General features: G+C 39.9%; 1 protein-coding gene and 1 non-coding gene across 2 annotated transcripts in view; one reads left to right on the plus strand and one right to left on the minus strand.

Moving 5' to 3' along the window:
- pdzrn4 (PDZ domain containing ring finger 4) overlaps nucleotides 1-25,500 on the minus strand; it is a 44,101-nt gene that overhangs the window by 9,283 nt on the left and 9,318 nt on the right. Inside the window, exons 2-3 of the mRNA XM_086269780.1 lie at nucleotides 7,784-8,049; nucleotides 6,897-6,999 (exon numbers count right to left, since the gene is read on the minus strand). Coding sequence (XP_086125906.1) covers nucleotides 6,897-6,999; nucleotides 7,784-8,049 — 369 coding nt within the window. The remainder of the gene's footprint in view (nucleotides 1-6,896; nucleotides 7,000-7,783; nucleotides 8,050-25,500) is intronic.
- trnak-cuu (transfer RNA lysine (anticodon CUU)) lies at nucleotides 16,271-16,343 on the plus strand. Its single transcript has one exon. It is a non-coding gene; the product is annotated as a tRNA-Lys (tRNA).

Consider the following 25,500-nt stretch of genomic DNA (forward strand, 5'->3'; position numbering starts at 1 on the left):
TTGATCGGGACCATTTTACTCAAAAGAAAGGTATTGTTTTGCAGCCGCGGGATCTGGACACAGACTGCAGTCATTAAGTCAGCTACAAACTCCTCTGTATACCAGAGTATTCTAGAGTGAGGTCCTCTGTCTGACAGCTAATGCTTGGCCCAAACTGGGTCATGCAACAGGACAATGATTACTACTACAACACCTGCAAATCTTCAACAGAATGGCTTAAAAACAGAAGAGAATCAAGACCTTCAAGTTATTGCAGGTAAAGGTGATTCCACAAGGCAGTTTTTCACGAGACTGCACATTCTTCAGAGTCCGTTGAAAACTTTCTTTCTTACTTGACTTTATATACTTTCTGAGTAAAGACTTATAGTGCAGTCAGTCATTGTGTTATCGTGTACAAAAACCTATCAGTCTTTGCAGCTTGTTGCCAGATTAGCAGGGTGCTAGTCAGTCGTACTGATAACAGAATTTTTAATCAGCAGAAGATTTGTAAGGAAGCCTTTTGAATTTGGGTATTTTCAGCATTGAGAATCTACAGGCCGAGCAGGTTTTTCAGTTCCACGTTGTTTTACCGGGTATTGCTTTAAAGAAACATATAACTGCAGTGATCACCAAACACGATAAGCAAGCAGAAACACATACAGCACAATAATTTATATAGTCCAAGTATCGCATGACATCATATATATAGATATAGGCTCAAATGGAGCCCTGTCAAGCGATCTGTCAATCAATAACATGAAAGTCTGTCAAACGTAAACCGAACATGTGGCAGCATACTGTGCAGATCTTTGATGGCTGTTTTGATGCCATTTCATTCACTGATACCCTCCCACAGGAATTTTCTCTCAATTTAGCCTGACTCACAACTGGTTCCTTTTGATGTCAGCTGTGTCTAAATGTAATGCATAAGATAACTCCAACGGTAATCTTTATTAACCCCTCAGTGCCAAATTCATTTCACTGCTGTGATATGAAAGGCGGGGTGGGGGATGGATTGTGTGGGATAGATTGTGGGGTATAAAGACGCTGAGGGTGGGTGTGGTGTTCATAGGGGGCAAGAATTAAAAATCCCCAGCCCCCTTTTTTTCTGTCATGGGAAGCAACGATGGCAAAGATTGACAGGGGGAAGAAATTAATTTCTTTGGCATGTTATCCCCCTGTGGAAGCAGCCCTGACCTTCAGAGGTTGGGTGGGGCGTGCAAAGGAGTTTACAATATTGCAACACCATGTGCTGGTTTTGACAAGCCACACTCCTCAGCAGTTTAGTACACTGGTTGATTTGTACAGCCCCTGGCAGTGAAATAACAACTGCATGCAGTGAGATCAGGCAGCACTAATGCCTAACGTCAGTGCACATTGGGCGGTTCGCCAGGTTTCAGTGGATTACTGGATGCCTGGATCCACGGGTGCTAAAGCTATGAAGTGATTTGATTAGTGATGATTGGATCATAATCTGTGCCGCTGAGTTTGGAGCATGGCACAGCAATGACTTAAAAAGTCATTTCATCCGGCTTGCAATGCATATGACAACTGATGTGGTTTCCCAGCCTAAATAGGGAGGATCACATTTACCACATGTTACAAATATATGGGAGAAATAACGACACATTGACAATGGGTGGCATTTTATTACCACATTAAACATCTGGTAGTAACATTTCACTTTTATATGCACTTAACTGTTACTTCATGTTTCATTTTAAAAGAAATAGCTGCCAAGTGTAATGTTCACTGCCTCATTGTGTCCTCATTGTGGCTGATGATGATGCTGATGATATCCTTTCAGCTTTAGCTGTTTCGAAGTAGCGGTCTTTGAATTTATATTGATCATAATTCAGTCAATCCGAAAAAGATTGTGGATGATTTTAAATGACAGGCTTCCCACTGATTGCCATTTATTGCGGTAAATAGGTAATAGTACATTTGTTCATTCTGTATTTTACTTGTTTTTCAGGCTTAGTTTTTCAGGCTTCACTGAGCTTTTCAGCTTTTAACTGTTAGTTATGTTAGAGATATTTCAGCTTAGTTGAATTCAACTGATTAAGCATTAGGGAATTAAGCGGATGTGACTGTAGTAGTAGTAGTCTTTACCAGCTTTATAAGGAAATACTGTTTGTTAGGGGCAGAGTGTCCAAAAACCAAGCTATAAATTTGGGGCTGTGGGTTTTGAAACACAGAAATGTACCTGCTGCAGAGAGTTTAGTTACAGCTCGAAATAACTGCAGAAATATTGCAGTTTCATCGTACGTTTGTTTTTTCTCAATTCTTTCAAATTTGTTTCATTTTGATCCAGAGAAAGTGGTACTAGGCCTTTTTGCATTTTTTTCATTTTGCTTTATACTTCCACAACCCAGCGCTCAATAGGACCCTTTGTTCTTGCACATCTGTTTGCATACCAGTATTTGCTTCAATCTTGGTTTGGAAGATTAAAAATTCAGCATTTGAAGTTTGGCACCTGTTGACAGTCCATAATTACGACATTAGAACAGGATTAATTTGGCAAACAGATAACTGAATGCTGTCTGGCAGGCAGCTGCCACTTTATTAACCACACTATGCAACCTAGTGATCACACTGAGTCTTCATTAAAATCCGTTGTTCCTCAATATTACTTTGCCTGGTAGGTGGATATAAAAGATGTGTCTGAAGAAAATACCCATTTCCATACCCGCATGGTACTGGGTACCCTAACTGCAATGGCTTGCTATTCAACTGTGAACTTTATCTTTTAGAATAGTAATCAAAGCATCCACATAAAAACTACTTTGAAAGTCTGTTGCTACTTGACGATATTGTGGTATGGTACATTTGGCAGGGTATTATGACTGCAGGGGTACCCATGTGTACGATCAAACTGAAGTGAAGCTAAACCTGTCAGTCAGAAGTAATGTTCCTGGGAATTGCAGCCCTATTCTGTTTCATCCAACAGGAAAGCAATTCATGTTTCAGTTAGATACACATGAATGGACAGAGGAAAGTGTAGACAGCTGATTTGATGTGTGTGCTTGTGCATAGATGTGTGTGCTGACCTTGTTCTGATACTACTGCTATTACCACACACAAGCCCTCCGCTCCTCAACCTTCCCCAGACCCACACAGGAGAATCTTTTATCCAGACGACTGTAAAGGTAAGACCACAGCTGGCAGCAGACAATACCCTAATGACCCACAATGCAGTTCACTGAACCAGGAAGTGCCTATTAAACCAGCGAAGGCACCTCGGGAGTAGCAAATATCACCCATCACTGTCACCTGGCATGATATTGAGGTCTACTGGCTGATTGGTACGGTTCATCTGTCACAATGGAGACACTTGCAAGTGCACGTGGTAAATGTGCTCTTTTAATCACAAGATTTTAGTAAGAAGGAAAAAGAAACTTAGAGATTAGCAAATTTAAGAACAATAAGCATAAATCATCCACTCAACCAAACGATATACACTCAATGGGCACTTTATTAGGCACACCAAGTATCAGGTTGGACCCCATTTTGCCTTGAGAACTTTTTTAATTCTTCTTCAGATACTTGGTCCATACTGGCACGATAGTATATATATGCAAACAACTGCTGCAGATTAGTCAGCTGAACATCCATAATGTGAATCTCCTGCTCCACCACATCCCAGAGGTGCTCTATTGGATTTAAATGTGGTGAATGTGGAGGCCAATTGAGTACATTGTTATGTTCAAGAAACCAGTTTGAGATCATTTAATCTTTGTGACATGGCACACTACCTTGCTGCAAGCAGCCAACAGAAGATACTGCCGGTAAACTGTGAATGGACAGAGTCAGTAGCAATACTTAGATAAGCTGTGGCTTTAAACAATGTATAGTTAGGGCCAAAACAAGGCAGTATGGATTCATGACAAATCTGATGCCAAATTCTGATCCTGTTTCATTTTCATAGAAGAAATTGAATTTTGGTGAACCCGTGTGAATTATAGCTTCAGTTTTCTGTTGTCAGCTGACAGGAATGGCACCCAGTGTTGGTTTTTACTGCTGTAAATGGTAAATGGTAAATGGAACCCTTGAAGTAGCCCATCTACTTCAAGGGTGAATGTGTTGCGCATTCAGAGATACTGTTATTTGAGTTCCTACTGCTTTCCTATCAGCTATAAGCAGTCTGATTAAGATAAGATAAGATAAGCCGCTGAATTGATTTTTTCTTTTTCAGAACATTCTTTATAAACCCAGAGATGATTGTGCAGAAAAATCTCAGTAGATCAGCAGTTTCATACTCAGTCCAGCCTGTCTGGTATCACCAACCATGCCATGTTCAAAGTCACTTAAATCATCTTTCTTTCTCCTTTCTTGCTCGGTTTGAACTTTAGCTGCAGTAGTCATGTTGGCTTTGTCTTCATGCCTAAATGCATCAAGTTGCTGTCATTTGATGAGCTATTTAGATATTAGCATTAACAAGCAGTTAAACAGGTGTACATACCGAAGTGGGTTGTGATAAATTATTTTAGCAGTTTGCTAACAAAACCTTGCTCAATACACATGGTCCTGATCTGGGACGCATTGCCTTGGAATATGCACAGCTGTGGTTTGTCATTATTGGTGCCCAGAGAACACATCTTAATGATGATCCCGTCACGTTTACAATAGCACCTATAAGGCAGCACCACATTTGTGCTTGTTTGTTAAATGCCTTGTCAGCTAAACGTGATGAATGATTAGTGTATTTTAAGTGGTCCCCTGACACCTAACTTTAACAAGTTAGTTACTGGTCTAAAACAATGACCTCACAATTGAAATTCCCTTCAGCTTCAGCTAATAGCTAGTTAGGCAGTCATAAGAAGCTAGAATTATAATTGACATGCTAAATATTGCATAGCTGTGTATATACTGTGAACATGTTAACATTCTGGCATTAGCAAAGAACTTGCCTTGAATTTCACGGCTAAAGACTCTTGTTATGATATACAACAGATGCTGTTTGAAATGATTAGCCACTTTAATTAAAATGCCACAGATTTCATCTACAAGTTTTTTTCCCTCTCACTGAAACAATGAGTGCTTGCTCTATTCACAATTTCTATTCAGCTTGAAGTGACTGACTGAAAAGGCGCACAAATATTTCTGACAGACAGTTCGTGATAAAAGGGAAACTAACTGCCTGTGAATAAAACATACAGGTAATTCAACTGGGAGGCTTTTCAGAGAGGGATTTTCTTTTTGTACAATTATATGAAGAATGGCCTTCCGCACTAAATCCAGGGACTTTGCTATGCTATACAAAACAATCTAAAGAGCAGATGCTGCTTTGACAAGGGGTGGCCAATTTTCTTCTATTACTGCAGTCTGCAATTTTTCTTGTATTGGTAGATTTGTGAGCATCGTACATCTTGACCAACCTTGTATTATCCTCTTAGATTGTGTATAACTGACTCATGGTGTCCTCTGTTCTCCTACATCAATGGAAAATAAGTTTTATCTGTTCTTGTTAAAATAACATCATTAGCTAAATGAGGTTTTTATTCCACAGGTATTGTGCAATGTCTGTCTTTAGGTACAGATAGAGTTTTGATGCGTACTGAAGGACTTTTATTGGAAAGTCAGTTGCAGAAACAAGAAAGAAATAGCAGAAAGCAAAGGATGTAAACTGGAAATGCCATTGGTCGTGATCAAATATCAGATTTTGGTATTTTAATTTATGAATTTTAAACTGCTGGTGCCAGGAGAAAACTTTAAGAATGCAGAAATATGTGCCGTTATGTGAAAAGGTTTCACAGGACTCTCTGCATTACTGTAAAAAACTAAGGACAACCCAATAATCCAAGAGCTTGTAGAACCAGAAATATCTTGAAGTAATCATTTTCTGTCTGATTTTATCAGTCTTTTACTTTGTTGTGGAGGAACTCTGGCCCACTATTCTTTATAGCACTGCTTCGGTTCATTAAGGTTTGCAGACGTGTTTATGCACTGTTCTGTAAGGTCCATACACAGTATTTCAGTCAGGTTGATCTCTGGACGGAGCCATTGCAACACCTTGATTCATTTCTTTTTCAGCTATTCTCTCGTAGGTCTGCTGTTGGGATTATTGCCCTGTTGCAGTACCAAGTTTTAGACAGACAGCCTCACATTTGATTCCAGAATAAGAATATTTTGGCATACAGTGTAGTTCATGGTCAACTCAATGACAGCAAAGTGCCCATGTCCTGTGGCTGCAAAACAAACCCAAATCATTACCACTTTGATATCATATGTTTAAAGTGCATTGTTTCAGAGGTCTGTAGTAGTAAAGAACCTGGCTTACTTACCCACCTAATTCCTATGGAAGAAGTACATGTGTACTTGTATAGCAGGATTGGCCACTTGTGTAAATAAATCTACATGTCTGAGTTCACAGCAGTTTTTTTTAAGCTAATTTTGTCAACTTTGCTACAGTTTTTGCTATTAAGTTAAACAATTACTTTATTGCACTGCAAGGTGGCAACTGCTTTCATTTTGTTATAACTGAATTCAGTGTTGTACACAAACACTCATAATGGAAATTTGATCTTGTAAAAGCAAATGTTAGGGCTGTGTTATTGCTAGTGCTATGGACTCCTAGAATTGTAGCGTAAAATTAAAACCTAACCTAAACAGTCTAGCCTAGCTAGCTGCCAGATTATCTCATTATAGGTTGTCCATCCAGATCATTTCATAGCATATATTATCCCCATGTTTGTTTGTCTAAAGGATGCAAGGTTTTCTTTATCTTATTGTTCCACTAAGTTCTTTTCATTTGTAAATTTGGTGTAGGTTCAAACAAAAAGGTGATTTTGTTTTCTTTTAGCAAAGACGTTTGTGTATGCGAGGTGCGAGGAAGAGGTCCCTAACGGTGGCTGGTTAGAAAAAATGTAACACATACTCTTAAGAGTGATCACTGAGAAGATGATGCAAGACTGTACCTCATACTCATACTCTACGATCCTCTCCACATCTGCTGTGGTGTTAGACAGGTACTCTGGACATTCATAAAACTCATGTTCCATAGTGTGGATTGAGTGACAGCTAGAAAGAAGAAAAAGTAGAATGTTAAAGATCATTAAAATATGTGCTGGTTATCTCTTTGCTTCATGGCAGTTTATTTCAGTTTAGTCAGATCATTAAATAGACAGACGTTGTTCAAATCCATGTAGCGATATTGCAGACACCACACAAGGGCTGTATAATTTCATATAAAGGACAGCTATGTTGCCAGCTATTGTAAGTTATTATTTTATATCACATTTCTTAATAATGATTCTCATTTCACCACAAAACTCCAAACAAGCAATTTGGTAATCAACTATTGCCCTCATAAAGCCATGACCTCTGCAAAATTGTCACAATGTAACAGCCTCTCTGTAATCACTGACCACGACTAGCATATTCGTAGTTTTATGGGACAAAGTGATTTCATTTGTTGCCAAGCCAAGCCCTGTAAACAGCCACAGAATGGATGTAGCATCAAAATGCCTGCTCTATCAGCCCATTGGCTTTTAATCGCCCAGCAAAAGGTCCCATTACAGAAAATGGATGTAGCACACCGAAGCAATTATTACATGCGGGTTTGATATCTGCATAATGATATCAGAGTACTTAGCGTTCCAGGGGGTTTCCAAACCATGATACGGCTGCTTAATAGCTACTAGGAAATGAAAGAAAACGGCGTTGAAACCTCCGGTAAGCTTCAGATTCATTTGGGCCAGGAAGAGTATAATTCCCTAGTTGTGGTTAAAAACATTTAGAGGAAGGATCTCCATCCTGTGTAACATTAACACTCATTTACCTTTACGTAAATGCTTGCCCTCACCTGTCAGACAGCAGGAAGGGACAAATGTCAGGGACTGGTGGGGTAGCAGGCCGAAGCTTGGCCAGTGCCATAATATGTTCAAAGGTGATGTCTGTTTGCGTGCACACATCGACCACACACACGTCCTGCGGCGAGCTGGTGCCGTTTTGTACGACAGCCGCCGCGGCTCTGGTGGGGGTACGTCGGAGAACCTGGACAACGATAGGGTCTCGCCTGATGGCCTCCACCACTGCTTCATCATGTTCGACCTTGGCCAAACCATTTACCTGGGGGGAAACAGAAAGCAAATAGTTTCAGGAAGTGAGTCTTGCAATGTGTCACTGTGAGAAAGCAAAGGAAACAAGCCTTGTATTTAAGATCCCAGTGTTTTTTTGTTAATCCAGGATGCATCTGACAGCCATCCACGCTCTTTTCAGGAGCAACTGGTTCCACATTCACACCTGGAAATCTCAGTACAGCTATAACTCTCCACAGTTAAGCACTAATAGCTTCCAATGAAGCAACTACCACATTAGTTAAGTGCTTTTATAAAGGGCACTTTGCCTGTAATTCTTGATGCCGAGAGCACCTTACATATAGCACTCTCCTGTTTTGTTTTGTTTTAACAACGCAGCACACTTTTCCCAGCAGGTTCAAACATTTTAACTGTTGACCAGTTATTCAAAAATGTGCTAACCTTTCAACTGGTAGTAAATCCACAGAGACTGTACTAGAAAATACAGAGAATGCTTTTGAGAATACTCCCTAAGCATGCTTTAATGAGCAGTTTTGCCTCATGTTCTTCTGCAAATCAGTCTAACTCAGATGCATTATTTACTCTGAATCCCAACCATTAGGCCCATTAGATGCAGATGCAGAATAATAATAATGATTTAGGGAAATGAGCAAAGTGGAGTGAGTAGACTTCACCCCACTGGGAGCACCAGTTTTAGCAAGTAGCACTTACTTAAATCGCAAGATCAGAAAATGTTGAGCCACAGGAGAAGCAACTGAGAACAGATATGCTGGTAAAAATTCATTACCAAAGTGTCGTGATTCTTACCCTATGGGTGGACATGTTTGTGCTTTAACTTGGAGTGTAAACAGTGTAAAGATCTCCTTTAAAGATAAACCAAAGCATGAACCAATCTGTGGATCTGGAGAATTGTTATAAGCCTAAATAAATGAAACACAGAAACAACGTATGGTCCTCCAGTTGATCCAGTCAAGTCACTACAGTTTCTGTATATTCTTATGTACCTATTTCTTTAATGAGCTCAATGTCACCTTAACACTTTTACAGAATTGACCTACAGAATTTTGACCTGTGCTGACATTTAGCATTGGTCAAACAACCGACCCTCTGGGAAGTGCTCATTAGCAGCAAAATCTGTGTTTTGTACAACTGGTTTTTGCTATTATGTTGCACTCATATGTGACATTTGTTGCTGTTTTTAGGACTAACACAAGTTCATCATTACACACCAAATCCTGGCAACTACACCTTTGAAATCAAAACCTGTAACTGAAAAGTCCCAGTTTACTCTGTTTATGCTCATCCTAAAGAACGTGTCGAGAAAGTTTCATCACATATTTAAGTTCTAATGAGGTCCAGATGGGCACATTAATCTCCAATCAGTAGGAATGCTCTGTAAGGCCGAAACTGTTTGTTCGGGTACACCTGCCGGCGTGTTTACCTGCTGTTGTTCCTCTATTCAACCTGACTATTGAGGAGGTAAATGGGCGAGATTAATAGCCAGCAGATGTGACAAAGACCGGGGATAATGACTCAGAACGTGTAGGTTTTACGTGCATGTGTGTTTGTCTGCAAGTGCTTGTGAATTGCGCATTTTGAAGATCATATGCATTAAATCTATGGCTTTTGGGATAATTAAGCCACAAATGAGGAGATAAAGAGATGCAGACAAGTTCGAAAAATGTTTTAAAGCTTTGAGACAATTAAGATGTGGACTGTGGAGACATTTTCTGAGTCACAAAGTAAATTTATGTATTTCTTTTTCTTGCGTGTTTGCAGCTCCCTGCTGTTGATGCGTTTTTAACTTGTGAATTTAATTAAGTCACAGCATCTACCTTTCTATCTGTATGTGTGTGGGGGTGTGAATAAGCATATATGGGAGCAGTGCATCCATAAGCACTAGGTGTATTAAGACATATATATAGGCGTGCAGATTCCATCAATATGAAGAAGTAATTCCATTTTGATGACAAGATCCCTTTCTCATTACTGAAGCATGCTCCTGTGACCAAGGTGACAAAGAGACAATATTACAGCATTGCATCATCTATATGACCCGCAGAAGCTCCAAGAGGGTGTTAAAAATAGCATCAGTTCAAGGGGGCCCATGGGGACAGCTGTAATGAACCAACAATCTAAGCAGAGCCTTCATATACTTCTGAAGTTAAAGGTTATCATTGCCAATAAAAAGCGTTCCCAGTAGACTTAAACTAAAGCTTCTTTTCTGTCCAAACATTCTTCCCGAAAGGTCGAGGTCCAAAGCGGTCTGCTACACCTGGAGTGGAATGAATTTTGTATACTGTAGTTCATGTTGTGTTTCTTTAGGTGTTCAGCGAGCGTAGTGTTGGCAATAAGACGATCAGTAAGTCGAATAAGTATCAAAAGCCTACTGTTTGACCGTTTTATAGTTGTACTTAAGGTTTACCATTTTCCAAACTTCATTTTATGAATAGAAAAAATAAAGTTTCAAAACTTAAAATTGAATTAAAAATAACATATCAAGATATCTGTATATCTAATTTCTAATATAATATCTAAATTATTTATTTAAAGGGAGCTTAACAGTGCCAAACAAATTCTATAGAGTAGCAGATGCTGCTACTGCTGCTAATTCTGCAATAGTTAGGTAATTAGTAAGATATCTTTAATATGTACTTTTTATATAAAGTATGCTTGAAATTATCTGTTGTCTGTAGCTATAACAAACTGATGTCTTAACACATTACAGCATCAATACAGATTTTTGAGTAATTGTAATTAGTAAAGAAAATGTAGCTTATCTTATCTTTAGCTAGTGCTGTCTTCCCAGATAGGTTGGACCAGCAGATACGTCTCGCTATCAATGGGTCCCCTTTTGTCTCCAGAACTGTCTTAATTCTTGATGACATAGATTCAGCAAAGTGCAAGAAACCAATTGAGCTTTGTGACATGGCATATGGTCCTGCTAAAAGCAGTCATCAGGAGAGCTACACTTTGACCTCAAAGGAATGGACCTGGTTAGCAACAATACTAAGGTATGGTGTGGTGCCTAAAAATACGTCTAGTTGGTACTAAGGGGTCTAAAGTATACCAAGAAAATATCCGCCACATCATTACACCACCAGTAGCAGCCTGAAACGCCCATAAAAGGCAAGATGAATCCATGCTTTAATGTTGTTTACACTAAATTCTGATGCTAACATCCAAATCAAGAATCATCAGAACAGGCAACATTTTTCTATTTTCTGTTTTTGTCCAAGTTTCCTGTTTTTAGCTGATAAGGGTGGCACCCAATGTGGAGTTCTGCTGTTTTAGGCGTAGGCATGATGATCTTTTGCGTGGTTATTTAAATAACTGTTACCTTCCTATCAGCTGAAAGTAGTCTGGCCATTCTTCTCTAACACCAACAAGGCATTTTCTCCCTTCCTGTCTTCCTTCAATCACCCTCAATCAGTCACGGCACATGGCCCGAGCCTGGTTTTGCTGTAAGTTTCTTCTTTTTAAAAGGAAGTTTTTCCTTCCCGCTGTCACCAAGTGCTTGCTCATTTGGGGTTTTTCTCTCATGTTATTGTAGTTTTTACCTTACATTACAAAGTGCCTTTTCAGTTGTTATGATTTGATGCTAATTAACAAAAACTGAATTGAATTGAATATCAGTGTTATCCTAGACTTACTTTAGTCCAAGTAAGCTGTCCCTTTCTTTGTCAAGTCTGAAATGTTAAAATTTGCTTTGATATTTTACTTTAATGACTAGAAAGAATTTGGTACTATCAAGCCTCACTTCCAAGCTCTCTGTAATATTTTGCTGCCTTTGATGCAGGCATTTCACACACCATTGCCTATGAAGGGTTACTAGTGGACCATGATGAAGAAATGATTGTTATATGTCTTGAGAGCGGGCTGAAAGTAGCACAGCATCTGGCCTAAAGCATTTAATATTCTCTATATGTCTGGTCACCTTTTAAAAGTGTCAAAAGGTTTTATCAGTTAGCCACTAAGATGGTTAAATGTTGTTTCCTCTTTTGAAATCCAATAGGAGATAAGAAAAGCCAAGCGATAACAGCAAATGTTTCTATGGGTGAGCTTGCGTCTAGCTGTACTTTTGAATGGTTGTGTTTGCTGCACAGAGATAAGATGGAAAGCACTCAGCCTCACAGCTAAATCTGACAGATATGGTGTCATTGTGAGCAAATGGAAGCCAACACACAGAGAAGACATGCACACACACAATTCCAGCATTACATTAGCTCCAGACAGACTTTAAACAGCACTACGATATGGCTGCTGCAAGCACGTTTGACTGAATAATACCAGCATCTTCTACTGAATAAGTTCACAATGGGCCACGAAACAATAAGCTCCTGAACAGAACCCCCCTCCATTTATTCAACCCTGACCTCATCTGCCCCTGAAGAGATGCAAGCTCAACACCAGCAGTATTTTCTTTTTCTTTCTTTTGCTTTGTTCTGTTTTGTTTTTTTGATCAGATCATAATCGCAATTTTTGTGAACCTAAGCTGAATGCATGCAAGACTGCTTTTACATTCATGGAAATTGTTATATTGTGATGAATAAGGAAACGCAGGTGGTGTGCCCTGGTAATCTGCCAAATCTCATTTCTCTTTCTTCTTTTGTTGTATTGAGATGATTCGAGAGGGCCCACTGTCAAATGTCTCATTTCAATAATAAAAGTCAATAATAAAACACATGCAATATCTCCTAGTGCTGCAGAAGCAAAGAAGCTCATGGTTTCATACATTTGAGTGACAGGCTGTTCAACTGGTGAGCTATATGCTCGGCCAACTGAATAAGATGTGATGCATGTATGACAAGCAGCCAGGGAAAACTAGGAGAACAAATCTGAGTGGGATTAAATAAAGCTTTATTTGAATCAGCCTTTCTAAAGCCTTGATTTATATTATCATCTAAAGGTTTACATTATATAGACTTGTTTCACAAAGCCTCAGATACATAGATTGGCTACATCCATTTTTCATAAACAACCTTAGACCACTTACTGGTTTCGCTATTTTAATCTGTTGAAATCAGATGTTACAAGCGCATTTTACTGAGAAACTCGGCATCCCTGCACGCTCGTACAGCTTTTCAGTCAAGTCCACTGCTTATGCACCCTAACCCTTTTAATCCAATTTTATTTATGTAGGGCCAAATCAAAACGACAGTAACCTCAAAGCACTTTATATTTTGAAGACCAACAATCTGGGGATGAACTGTCACTTGTGGGAAAGTAGGATGGAAAAAACCCATTTAAACAGGAAGAAACGTCTGTCAGACGTTTAGGCTCGGAAGGGGCAGCCATTTGCTGCAACTGGTTGGGATTGAATGGTTAATGAATTGAAAAAGAAATTCCATGCTGTATTAAATAAGATCTCGTTCAAGAAGAGTTTACTAAGCACATGGAGCTTTTTTCAGTCAAGCCACATCCATCTTTTATATACAGGCTGTGGTTAGTTATCCCTGTAAAGCCTGAACCATGAAATAATTGCCTGTAAATTCAAATTTTGGGAAGCTGGTATCTTTACTTTAATTTAATTGCAATCATAATTAATGATTGTAGCAATACATGTGTCTGTATGCATACATCGGATTTTTCAGGAATAGAAAAATTCACATAAATAATGTAGAGGACTCAAAAATGTATGTATGAGATATGATACACTTGGAGGTTTAGCCTGGAAGTGAACCTGTTAACAATTAACTGCATTTAGCTGTAGAATTTGTAAACTGCTTCAGGTTTTAATTTGGTTAAACTAGAACACAATTCTTACAATGATTAATATCAGTTTAAAAATGGAGATTATGATTTGCTGTTCACGATTCTCCTTGACAGACATGGTTAATACAACACTGCTTTCTTGCCTGACTATAAGACATACTATCTTCTCTCAAATTCAAAACCAATCGCAAGCGATCTTTTGTTGATCAAGTGATCTTCAGTTTTTTCAAAGCGTGAGTGCCTTTTTATGTGATATGAAAAACCAAGCAGTTGAGCTTTAAATGGTCAAGTTTAGTTTCCTTGAAACTTTTAAAGTGCCCTGAAGTAAGAAAAGAAAAAACACAGCATGCAAAAGCTGCCACTTTAAAGCCATTAGAGAATCTGTATAGCTTTTAGACGTGACAGAGCGGCTTAAGTTCAAATGCACCCCGGTCACAGCCAACTTCAAGCCGAGTGCGATGACTCTCTGAAGTAGATGAGTTTTACTGCGATTATTTTTAACCTATTTTTAATTAGAGAATATTGTCTGAGCACGTAGCTCTTTTGTTAGCAAAATAAATGTAAGAGAGGAAGTCCCTGTGCGTTTGTGTGTCTGTCCTTCACCATGCACTGTTCATGCAATCTACTTCACACTTGGTAAGTGTGCTGGCGAGGGTGAAGGCGTTTGGATGAGTGGTCCTCATATTTTGGCTCCAAGGTATTTTCTGTTTCTCTGTCACAGCAGGAATTTTTTCAGTGATCTTAGCCTTTGTGGTCAGGTAATGAAAGCAGGCTCACACTTTCTCACTGAGTGACTGCAGAGTGTGTTAAAGTCAAACTTATCACCCAACTATCAACTGTTCCACCATCTTTATTATCATTAATTCAGTCTAAGCAACTAACAAAAGGAAACTTTATGTTTGATTGTTTAGAAATGGCAAGCATGTTTTTAATGGCTTACTCCTATCAACTCAGGCCAATTGTTTTGGCTTGTGACCAACTGTAGCAGCTGGGGATGCGCTCAAGGGCACCTTAACATGCTTATAGTCACCTTAATAGCTGTCCATGGAGAGATGAATGTGTATTGTTGCACTGATCCAAACCAGAAACAATTCAGGTTTGAAACATTTAGAGCACGGCCTTTTTTCAGAAGGAGAAGCTCAGGATAAATCAGATTCTTTAAAAAAAACTTACTTACTTTGTTTATTGTCCCGGTGCTTTTTTTTTTAATTTTTTTTTTTAGATGGGCTTGTTCGTCTTTTCCAATCAGAAACTGTTCACTATGCATTGTACCGCTCTGCTGTTTTACATTTCTGTATCACACCAATTAATCAAAGTGACAAGGTATTTAATGAGAGGCAATTAGAGTGTTAACCAAAATGCAAATCAGACGGGGAGGCAGACCGGGAAGGGGGCGGGGGGCATTTTGTGTGTGTGTGTGATAAGCTAAGAGTTCACTAAATGCTTTTATTAGGACCCTTACTTGTCGAACTGAGTCAAGCAATTCCCACTTGGACTTGTCTGCACCTGCGATCGCATCCGTGTCCTGTGAGTGTGCGTTCAAGTTGTTACAAGTGTCCTTCAGTGATTTTTTTTTTCTATGTTGGCTCCTGCATAACAGGCGAAAACAACCAATTAGTTCTGCTCGAGGAAGATGGCATGACAACATGAAAAACAGATTAAAAAGCTGCTGTGGGGACGGATGTTAAGTAGCTCGCTCAGGTCACTCCCTTCCACATCACAGTGCCTGTGCGCTGAAGATTAGACTGTGTTTCCTCAAGGAAACACTCTTCACAACGCTGGCTTGTTGCTGCTGGAGCTTAGCCTCACAGGGAGCAAATGGTGGAAATGTTGCTACAGCGGAGTGTCCTTTAAATGGTCTGAAACTACAGAAGTTGGCGTTTTCCGTGTGTCTCTGTTTAATGATAATCGCTGAAAGTAACAGGCTGTTTTTTTGTCCTTCAACTACTTATCCTGCACTGAAAACCCTTCAACGTGGGTCATGGTCACCTCTCAAGTGTGCTTAAACAAGATGTCGTTTTCTGCTCTGAAGATATGCTGTCATGTTTGTTTGGACAGTTAAAAGACAGTTTCTTATTTTTCCTTTTCTGTTCCAAGTTTTTTTTTCTTTTTTAAATGCATTGATTAGCATTTTTAAACATTAAGAAGCCAGTAAGGATCAAAACTCAGCACATATCTGAGTTTGTAGACTTCACAAACTGTGGTAATATTTATTTTGTGAAAAACTATACAATCTAGGAATCCTTCAACCATATCTTGATGACTTAACCTTTGATTACAATTTGTTGTGGACACTGGCAAGGACAACTGGAGACATGAAGGATGTTGTAGTTAATCCTGGTGTATATCTGCTGCCTGGGGCACTTGCACAGTTGTAAGGGTATAATGTAAAGTCTCCGCAGACAAGTCTGCACACTCAGAAAAACTGATGGGCACAGGGATGTCTGCACAGACCTTCCCTCTCACAAATTTACATCACTTGGAGCCATGTGGATCTTAGTGCGCTTGGAAAGTGTTGGTAATGGTTTGCAGGTGTAGCCTGGCTAGCTCAGTCGATAGAGCATGAGACTCTTAATCTCCGGGTCGTGGGTTCGATCCCCACGTTGGGGGAAGCTGTTTTAAGTACAGAAGATAGAGTTTGGTCCATCTTTCCCTTGTAATCTCAAAAAAACCATTTAGTTCACTGCTGCGAATTCTTTACGTAACTTCCTCAGAGATTCTCCAAAGTATTCTTTTTCTGATGGTTTTGTTTTTGCATTTCCACCTTCTCTTGACAGGATCATATTCTGCTCTAAAGTCTGCTCCAATAAGATTGGTTAATTCAGCTCAGTTGACAAACAGAAACCAAGAATCTTAAGCTACATCCAAACTGGAAGCATTTCACAGTGATGTGGTGACCATAGGAAGTGAATGACATTCTGCGAAGCGTAATTTAAGGTTCCGTAAATGTGTCCGCTCCCGTATACATTTTCATTTGGCCATTGAGCAGAGTGGGGTTTTCACCAAGTACACCTCCCATATGCATCTGCTGAATGCTGATTGGTTGATAAATGGGCAAGTATAGGACAAGGAGCATGAGTGGAGTTCACTGGGAACGGGGAGAAGCATCAAAACAAACAGTAAATAAATATGGCACAAAAAGCAGAGACATGAGCTGCAGTCTACACTTTTCTTCGTTTTTTCTGTAGCAAAAATTCTGTCTCCCTCCCTTCAACGCCAGCTGATCATGGCTGCCCCTCCCTGAGCCTGGTTCTGTTGGAGGTTTCTTCCTGTTAAAAGGGAGTTTTTCCTTCCCACTGTCGCTAAGTGCTTGCTCATAGGGGGTCATATGATTGGAGTTTTCTCTGTAGGTAGAGTGCGTTTCCTGCTGAACAGACAAATTAGGCTTTAAGGCAACTATAGGCAAAAAAGCGCAGGCAACAGGAAGTGAGCGGGGCTTAAGATAAACTTTTCTCTACTTCCAGGTGATCGACTGACGTGACTACCAATGATTGTGAAGAATAGCATATGACCTTGTAGTAAACACATTAGAAGGTTACCTTGGCAACTGAAACATAGACTGTCCGCAAGCGACAAGCCGTCAACTTCAAAGAGAAGAGGAAATCGCTTCCAGTGTGTTAGTAGCTTTATCCTCGCATACAGATTTTACATATACAGATACATTTTGAAGGATAGGGTGTTACCTTTTTCAAATATGCATCTCATCAGTGCACGCTAAATTAGTTTTTAAAGGTGTTGAATACCTTTGTGATTTACTGTCATTTAGAGAGGATTTCAAGTTTAATGCTGCTCACAAAAAAAAACAAAAAACAAAAAAATAACAGGGTCACAAATCTGTCAACATGAGCATTAGCGGACATCTTTTTACAGCCCCACTGTCACGAATAGCACTTGACCACTGACGAGCAGCTATGGAGGATGAATATAAAGAAATAGTTCAGAAAATCCACTTACAAAAGGATTGTGTTTATATCATATTCAGCTTTAAGAAAAAAATCCTACAAACTTTTGTCATCAGTCGTCTCGTACACAATTTGTGTGGTACTCTATATTCTTTTGATTGTACTTGTTGATGGTTTCACACAATTTCTCCCTACTGTTAATACAATACTGACAGCAGTTGTTTGCTTCTGTTTTATTTATAATGGCTGATATGATATAATCAGTACTTTTATTTGTTAAATTCTTTTCAGTGGACTGATTTTCTTTATCTTGTAGTCTAGGTATTTTTCCCGTCTTTTTGTCGACATATAACCCATTTCAATTTGATTTAAAAGGTTAAAAATAGATTCTATATAGCCGAAGTTGCTATAAACAGATGCCGCATATCTCTGTGTTTCTGTTTTTGTTCTTTTTTCGAGTATTTCAAGGGTTTTCTCCTCTCTCGCTCCACACGTCTATCTTTTCCTACCCCGGTGTACCAACACCAGCAGTAAAACATGCACGCAGACATCAGAGAGTGTTGACTTGTGACTGTCATCCCAAGCAGCAGTTTTCTGATGTAAGTGGGGGGAAATCAGAGGTTATCATCTGTCAGGGAATGCATTAAGAACCATCTCATTTCCTGCTCTTTGTACCACTTCTATATGCAAGACGGGCTTCCTTTCAATTAGGCTTCATGAATACAGATCCTTCTTACTGGTTCAGCCTTAGAATGAAACATGATTTGCCTTATTTTGTGCGTTTTGGGGGAAAAAATATTTTATTCATAAGACAGAGTGTGAGCTACAGTTTCAAAAAACAGCCTCCTGCTGTATCATCCCTGAGACAATCCAAGCTATTTCAGCTTCAATTAAAAGATACTTTCATTCAGTTTCTACCTGATGATTAAAAAAAGCTAGTGGCAAGAGTCAAGAGGTTTGCTTCTTATTCAGCACCTACTCTAACCTGGCAGTTTACTTTATTTTCTCTCATAAAATGACTAATGCCTTCTAGATGGTGGGCTCATACATCATGGCAGGGCCAATGTGTCTGTGTTTAACTAATAGGCTCTGTGTCCTCAAGCAGCCAGGGATGGCACGGGTTATTACAAACTGCATCAACAAGACATTCATTACCCTCAACATCCTAGCAACCAAATCACAATTACCACGATCCAAGAGTGAGCATCCAACCCCACTGCCACGCTCCTATTCCCCGCACACCATGTCGCCAATGCATAAATTAGCCTCCTTTTGTCACACTGGGGGGTTGCCGGGTTGAGAATTAGCTCTGTTTGTTTTGCTCGTGATGAGATGGGATGCGCTGATGATGGATGACTGCAAAACTTCTTTACTGACAAATCAATAAATGCGGTGTGAATCCTTTTCACTCGTGTATCTGTACATATGAATGTGTCTGGGTGCCTGCAGAATAAGTGAATAGTTTCATGTGTGCATTTCACGCGTGTGTGTTTATAGCAGATAGCTGTTCTGACTGGCTAATGTACTCGGGGCTGCACTGTAGCAGGACTCTATTGTTGCTCTGAGTCCTCCCCACAGCCATTAGATCGCCATTAATCTCTCATCTGCCATTAAAACAACAGCCAGCGAGCCGAGCTTAACAATAGAGCGCCCCTTCCTCCAGCCCCTTGATACGTACTAGCAATGAGTTTGAATTAGGCTCTCGGGGTCACCGATTAGACCCTAATAATTCATCCAGACAGTTGAGTTCACAAAGAGGTTACATGTAACACTTCTGTATGAGAAAATGTAACAACACTCCTGTATGTGCATAATTTTGAAATTTAGAAAAGGTTGAGTCTGGATTTCACTTAGTTACTAAATACCATGCAAACCCAGCCACATTTTGAAGATTTTGAAGGAAACGAGGAAGATCACAGAAAAGGTTTGTGGATGTAGTGAAGGAGGACAAGCAGAGGGGTTGGTGAGACAAAACAAGATGCAGGGGCTAGGGTGAGATGCTGGCAGATGATCTGCTGGAGCAACCCATGAAAGAAGCAGCTGGAAAGAAGAAGATGGCCTCGTTTTCTTGCACAATTTTATCCTTGAAAGCCCTTTTCAAATAGCAAAACAAGTCATCAGATTACAGCATTTCTACTTTAATATTTATGGCATTAATCATAAACCAGGCAAATCATTTCTCCTAAACCAATGTCGACTCATTTCTTCTATAAACTGAACAATAACCACTGTTTTTGTTATGATTCTCACTTTTACTAGGGAAACTAGTAAATATTAAGTCTTCTAAGTATTATGAGTGTTATTTTTTTTTTTTAAGGATTAAAGGATGTAATGTATAGTATTCAAAAAATGATGTGGGATAAGAAATAATTAGAACTTGTCCAGCCTCATACCTTTAAGTGTGGCCACGTTCCATTCGAGGACCCTTTTGTTTTTATTGTCTTGTGTGTACTCAACCCCATAGCTATGGGTTAGCCATACAGAAACATTGTTAGGGTTTTAACAGGTTCAAGGAACTGACACCATATTCATTATCAGCTAAGAGACACAGAGAAATCCAAGGCTGACTGTGACATCTGTCGGAAATTAGCCTCTTGTTGAACTGAAGCAAGTAGTGACAAACATCTACCCAACTAACATAGATTTTTCTGCAGGATTTTGCAGAAGAAAATATCAACATCATTTGTTAATTGATTGGCGATTAACAACAAGATATTTAATATTTGTTTTGCCATGACGTTTGTGATGTATGTATGTTTAAATAAAATAAGAGATGTTCAGGAAGTAGGCATCATTACTGAAGCAGACTTGCTGTGAGTCTTAGTTATTCACATGGGCAAAAATGTGGTTGAAGGCAAAAAAAAAAAAAAAAGCCCAAAAAGAAGGAAGCTGGATGCAGAGGGCATAATTAGCAAAAGTGTTAAAGCTTGGGAAGTAAAAACATTTTACTGGGGAGCAGTAAAAATCAAAGATTTATGTGCTGCTTTTTGCATAAAATTAAGTCTTTTTCTTTCCTCTAAAGAAGCCTAGAGTGTGAACTTAACATTTTCCCTCCTCCTACCGAATTTTAGCCTATTTCATTTTAAAGTGATGCATGTTTATGCACACTGGAAGCACCTAACACATTAGCATTATTCATCACATGAAGCTCGCTCGGTCCGCCCTTTGGTGGGGAAGAAAAACGACTTCACACTTCACTAGCTGTGAGCGGGCGAGAAGAGCTCCTTCCAGCAATGAAAAATACTTCCATCCAAAAGCATGGCTGGTTAGTTAAGTGAGAGACGCACTGTGGTGCAATTTACCCCTCATTCGACCCAGCTTAATCAAGGCTTAAACTGTATTCGCCATTTCAGGCAGTAGAGTGTACGTCTGCAATATGACTGAGTGAATATCTAATCACGTTTGCCACCAACATAATATAAGGCGGATGATGATTAGTGGCCGGGGCTGTGCCGAATTTCAAACTGACTCGCTAAATCAGATCATTGTTTCTCAAAATGTGTTGCATATCTGATTCATATGAGTTTCTAAATAACAAGGCAGTGAATGTTGTAACAATGATGGCTCACTGAGTAAGAACACATTCGCTCATCTTTTTGCTCCATGTTGTTTATCTCTCCTCACAAGAACGGCTACAGCACAGGTCATGCCTTAAACGATCTATGACCTGGCCTGAAAAGGGCTTGCTGTAGCTGTGTGAAATATTATATTTGTTTCAAAGGTACAAAAGCAGTTGTTTGAACAATGCAGCTCTTGGCACAAACTGGGTTGCTTTGTGTTATTTTTCCTACAGAGAGTGAAAAATGTTTTTTAAGGCCGCTCTCCCCAACAAGGGGTCTGTTGTGAAAGCTGTTATTACTTATAGGGTTGCTTTCTAGTATCCTGCATGAAGAAGTGCATCCACAACATGAGCCTTGATCATCAGCTTTAGAGGAGCTGAACTAAACACACTGGAAACACAGTTCCTTTAACCTAATGCTAAAATTCATGCATATGTTGTCTCTAAGTGGTTAAACGGTGGCTAATGCTCGGATGAAATTAAGCACTAGGACAGCCTCTATCATGATGAGCGTCCTGGTGTAAAAATCCAAAATTGATGCCTTCCTTCTCCAGCACGCTGGATTTGAACCTTTGGTGGCCTATTTCCGGCCTGTGGCCCATACGTTTGACACCCCTGGTGTAGTTTGTGGACCTATACAGTACTGTGAAAAAAGCTTGACTCACCTTTCACTTTCTTGTATTTTTTCCTTTCAAAAAGAACAATTTTATTGGAATTTTTAAACTGGTCTTTCATTGACTTCAGCTTTTTCACTGATTTTCAGTCCAGTCCTTGTACTTGACCACTTTCAAAAGGCTTTTTGTTTGTTAAGCCACTTAATGCTGATCTATGAATAAGAGATGAATTAGTGTTGTGTCTATAATTAACAACTTAACAAAAAAAAACAACCCAGTTTTCTGTGTATCTTTAGATCTTTAGACACCTTGTCATTAGAAGCCTGCTGCAAAAACACCAGTTGTTCACATTTCTTTTGTTAAATCTATAAAAAATGCTAACGCTAACACAGTTTGACAGCGTAAAATAGTATTTCTGTACCAGCAAGGTGCCAAAGAGCTATTAGCTATTAGCATGCATATTTCGACATGCTGTGTACTTAAAAAAAATTAGAAAACACTGTGATGCTACATTTCTCCAAGGGGTAGTGGGGAACTTGTCAATATTGATGGAATTAGGAAGATAAGTACCATCAGACTACAATTCACCATGTCATACCACCTGGAAAGCATCTGATTCATGAAGGCTTCAGTTTCCAGCATGACAGTGATCTCAATGCAATAAAAGCATCATGGATAGAAAAGCACACAATGCAACTCACTTTCAGGGTGGATGTAGTAAGGAGGTAGAACAGATCATCTGCAATTTGCAAGGCTGGTGGTTCAATTCCTGCCTGCTCCAGTTTGCATGCCAAATATACTCGGGTGGTGAACACTAACCCCAAGTTTCTCCTCAATGCATCCATTGGAGTGTAAAACTTATGAAGCACTGAATAAAATGCTCGTGTAAATGAGGCATTTTGTATAAAGCATTTTGAGGGCTCAGGAAGAGTAGAAAGGTGCTATATATAAAAACCAGCGTTTATCATTTACCATTTATCAATCATAGATTCATTTGAAGAAGACAGCTGCCTAAGAGAACTCGGGCTGTGTTGAAGAAACGAGGTGGTCATACCAAATATTGACTTTCAAATTTATTAGAACTGTTTAAATTTTGTTTTGGCCTTATATAATGTATCTTCATTTTTCCTGGTGTATTTCCTATGTACAACTATATCCCACCCCCTCAAGTACAATATGAAGAAATGAGGGGTGGCTCAAGACTTTTCCACAGTGCTGTATTTTTCCAAAAATAATCAACATCTTTTCAAAGATCTTGGTAACATCCTTTTACAAGACAGTCTCTACTTAAGTTTATTTACTCTCAATGACAATAAAAACAAGCTTTCAACTGATTAAGACCAAGTGATACGACTGAAAGATCCGGAGTTAACAGTCAAGTGGGCTTTGGGTGCCTAGTCATGCCTAGCTATCACAGTTTCTACAGGTACAAGTTTCTGTTTCATATCACTGGACGTCTTGGGAAAAAGGTCATGTTTTCACACTGATTTGGTGTTAGGGTGAAGCTTGGAATAAGGTTGGGGTTAGACACAGCTGGGGTTGTTGAGGTTAAGCTAAGACGCTAGGGAATACATTACACTGATCAGTGCCCTCACAAAGATAGACACACACCAGTGTGGCAGTTTTATCAAATAGGGATTCCTGTCTCTTCACAAATTTTCCAAAAGAAGGATTTCTAGTCTTACGCTTATCAAAGTCCAGACCATAAACGCGGGCGGGTGTGTAAACATACGTATAAGTCTTTTTTTACTTTGGGCATTTGTTAATTTTTCATGAAGACACTTGCAAGCACAGAGAAACGTCAGATCGTAACATCCTCAGGTTTCTATCTGTCATTGCAATAACAGCAGATGTAGTGAAGTGTTTTTCACTTTTTTCACAAGCCTTTAACTGTACAGAGAGTTGGTTTGTATTACAGCACAAAAGCTGGTGAGACTGGTTGACACGCATTCCCTAATCACAACAAGCACCTCTTAATATATATTCGCACAAACAAACAACAACAACAACAACAACAACAACAACAGCAGAGCTTCAGCCACTCTGCCATCCAGAGGGCATTTCCCATCTCAGCATAAGGCTTATGGTTACACCCCCCCACTATGCAGATGGTTTAGTGTTATTCTATCTGTAACTGGACTCGATGCCAGGCTCTGAGTGGGCCTAATGACTCCTAAACCCGAGTTGGTTAAGTGGGAATTCAACACCATCTCCCAGCTGTAACCTAATCTCCCTCTAGACCACCTGGACCTTGGATACACCCCGTGGGTTCAAAACGCACTTGACTGTGAAACAATAACAGTCCATTTGCATTTTTAAGCACACCGCTAACAGCGTCTTCGAGACACATGCAGACACCATGCTGCCAAGCAGACGACACGGAGGCCGTGAAAGAAAAACATTGCAGTGGATATTATGATCCCGCAAGCTTGAGAAATTCCCGGCAATGAAATTAAAGGGGAAAAAAGAGGATGTTTGACTATTAAAAGTATGACTTAAATTTGGTCTCAGATGAGAATCACACCTTCTCTGCCAATGAACTTCTCCAAAGACCGAGAGAGATTTTACACTAACATGGAGGTTGTGAGGTTTTTATGTCTCAGAAGTTGTGTTTCAGTGCCCCCCCCTTGCTGTGACAGCCGAGTGTCTGGAGGAGTATTTTCTGCATATTTCACGCGTATGTGTGCATTTTTCTCAGCAGTGTGTAGGAGCAAACGCCTGCAACATATCCATAACAGCTCCAGATGGTTCGTCATAACATCTGTCTAACCTGACAAAACATAGCCTGCAGCGTGTGGCCATAAGGTGTATTATTGGGTTATTCTGGCACAAGGTTGACTTCAGACTGTATAACAGTCATTGGCTGACAGCACACACACACACACACACACACACACACACACACACACACACACACACACACACACACACACTGAGACTAGACAAAATTACTGGCTCTCTGTGCCACACGTGAATGACAGGCTGCCTCTGTGTCTTCCACTGCTATCTTCTTCCTTCCAGGGTCTACAGAAAATCCATGCCACCTCCGACGGTGGGGTTATGCCAGAGTGTATTAATGAGTCGGATAGAAAGACAGCGACAAACAGGCAAAAAGACAGACAGGAGCAGCCAAACGGAACGGACTTGAAACAGTGTCTGGTGACTGATAAGTGATGGGGGGAGGACGAGGGTGACACTTTGTGTTTTGGAGAGGGCGAGGTTAACAAGGGAAAAAATCAGGAGAATTTGGAGACTTATTGATGGACAACTCACATTTCCTTGCTTTCAATTGCCTCATTCTCTCTCATGCTGGCTTTCCCCTTCCAATTTTACCTCCACCTCACCCTTTTTTCCCTCTATCTTGTCCAGGCCACTTGGCTGATCAGTGAGTATGGTAATCAGGGAAAGGCTGATAACAACTGATAAGTCCTCTTGTCAGATGCTGAGGGCTTGAATGACATTTTTACACAGTCGTGAAAATGGAGGGGAACAAACGCAGTAAAGCTGGTGAATGGATGGCCTCTGCGATTCTGCTTGTGTGATACGCAAATAGGCATATCTACCTCCGTGCTGTGTAGTTGGGTGTACGCGCGTCATGTGTGCGTTCTTTGCCTCGTCTGGAGGGGCTGCAGGGGGAGGGAGGCGAGGAGTGTCACTCTGCCCACAGAAAGGGCTTTCATCCTGGGCTTATC

Source organism: Aulonocara sp. 'chitande type north' Nkhata Bay, linkage group LG17 (assembly GCF_057382095.1).
Source record: "Aulonocara sp. 'chitande type north' Nkhata Bay isolate Kocher_YH1m ecotype deep benthic linkage group LG17, A_spYH_male_GT1.1, whole genome shotgun sequence".
NCBI lineage: Eukaryota > Metazoa > Chordata > Actinopteri > Cichliformes > Cichlidae > Aulonocara > Aulonocara sp. 'chitande type north' Nkhata Bay.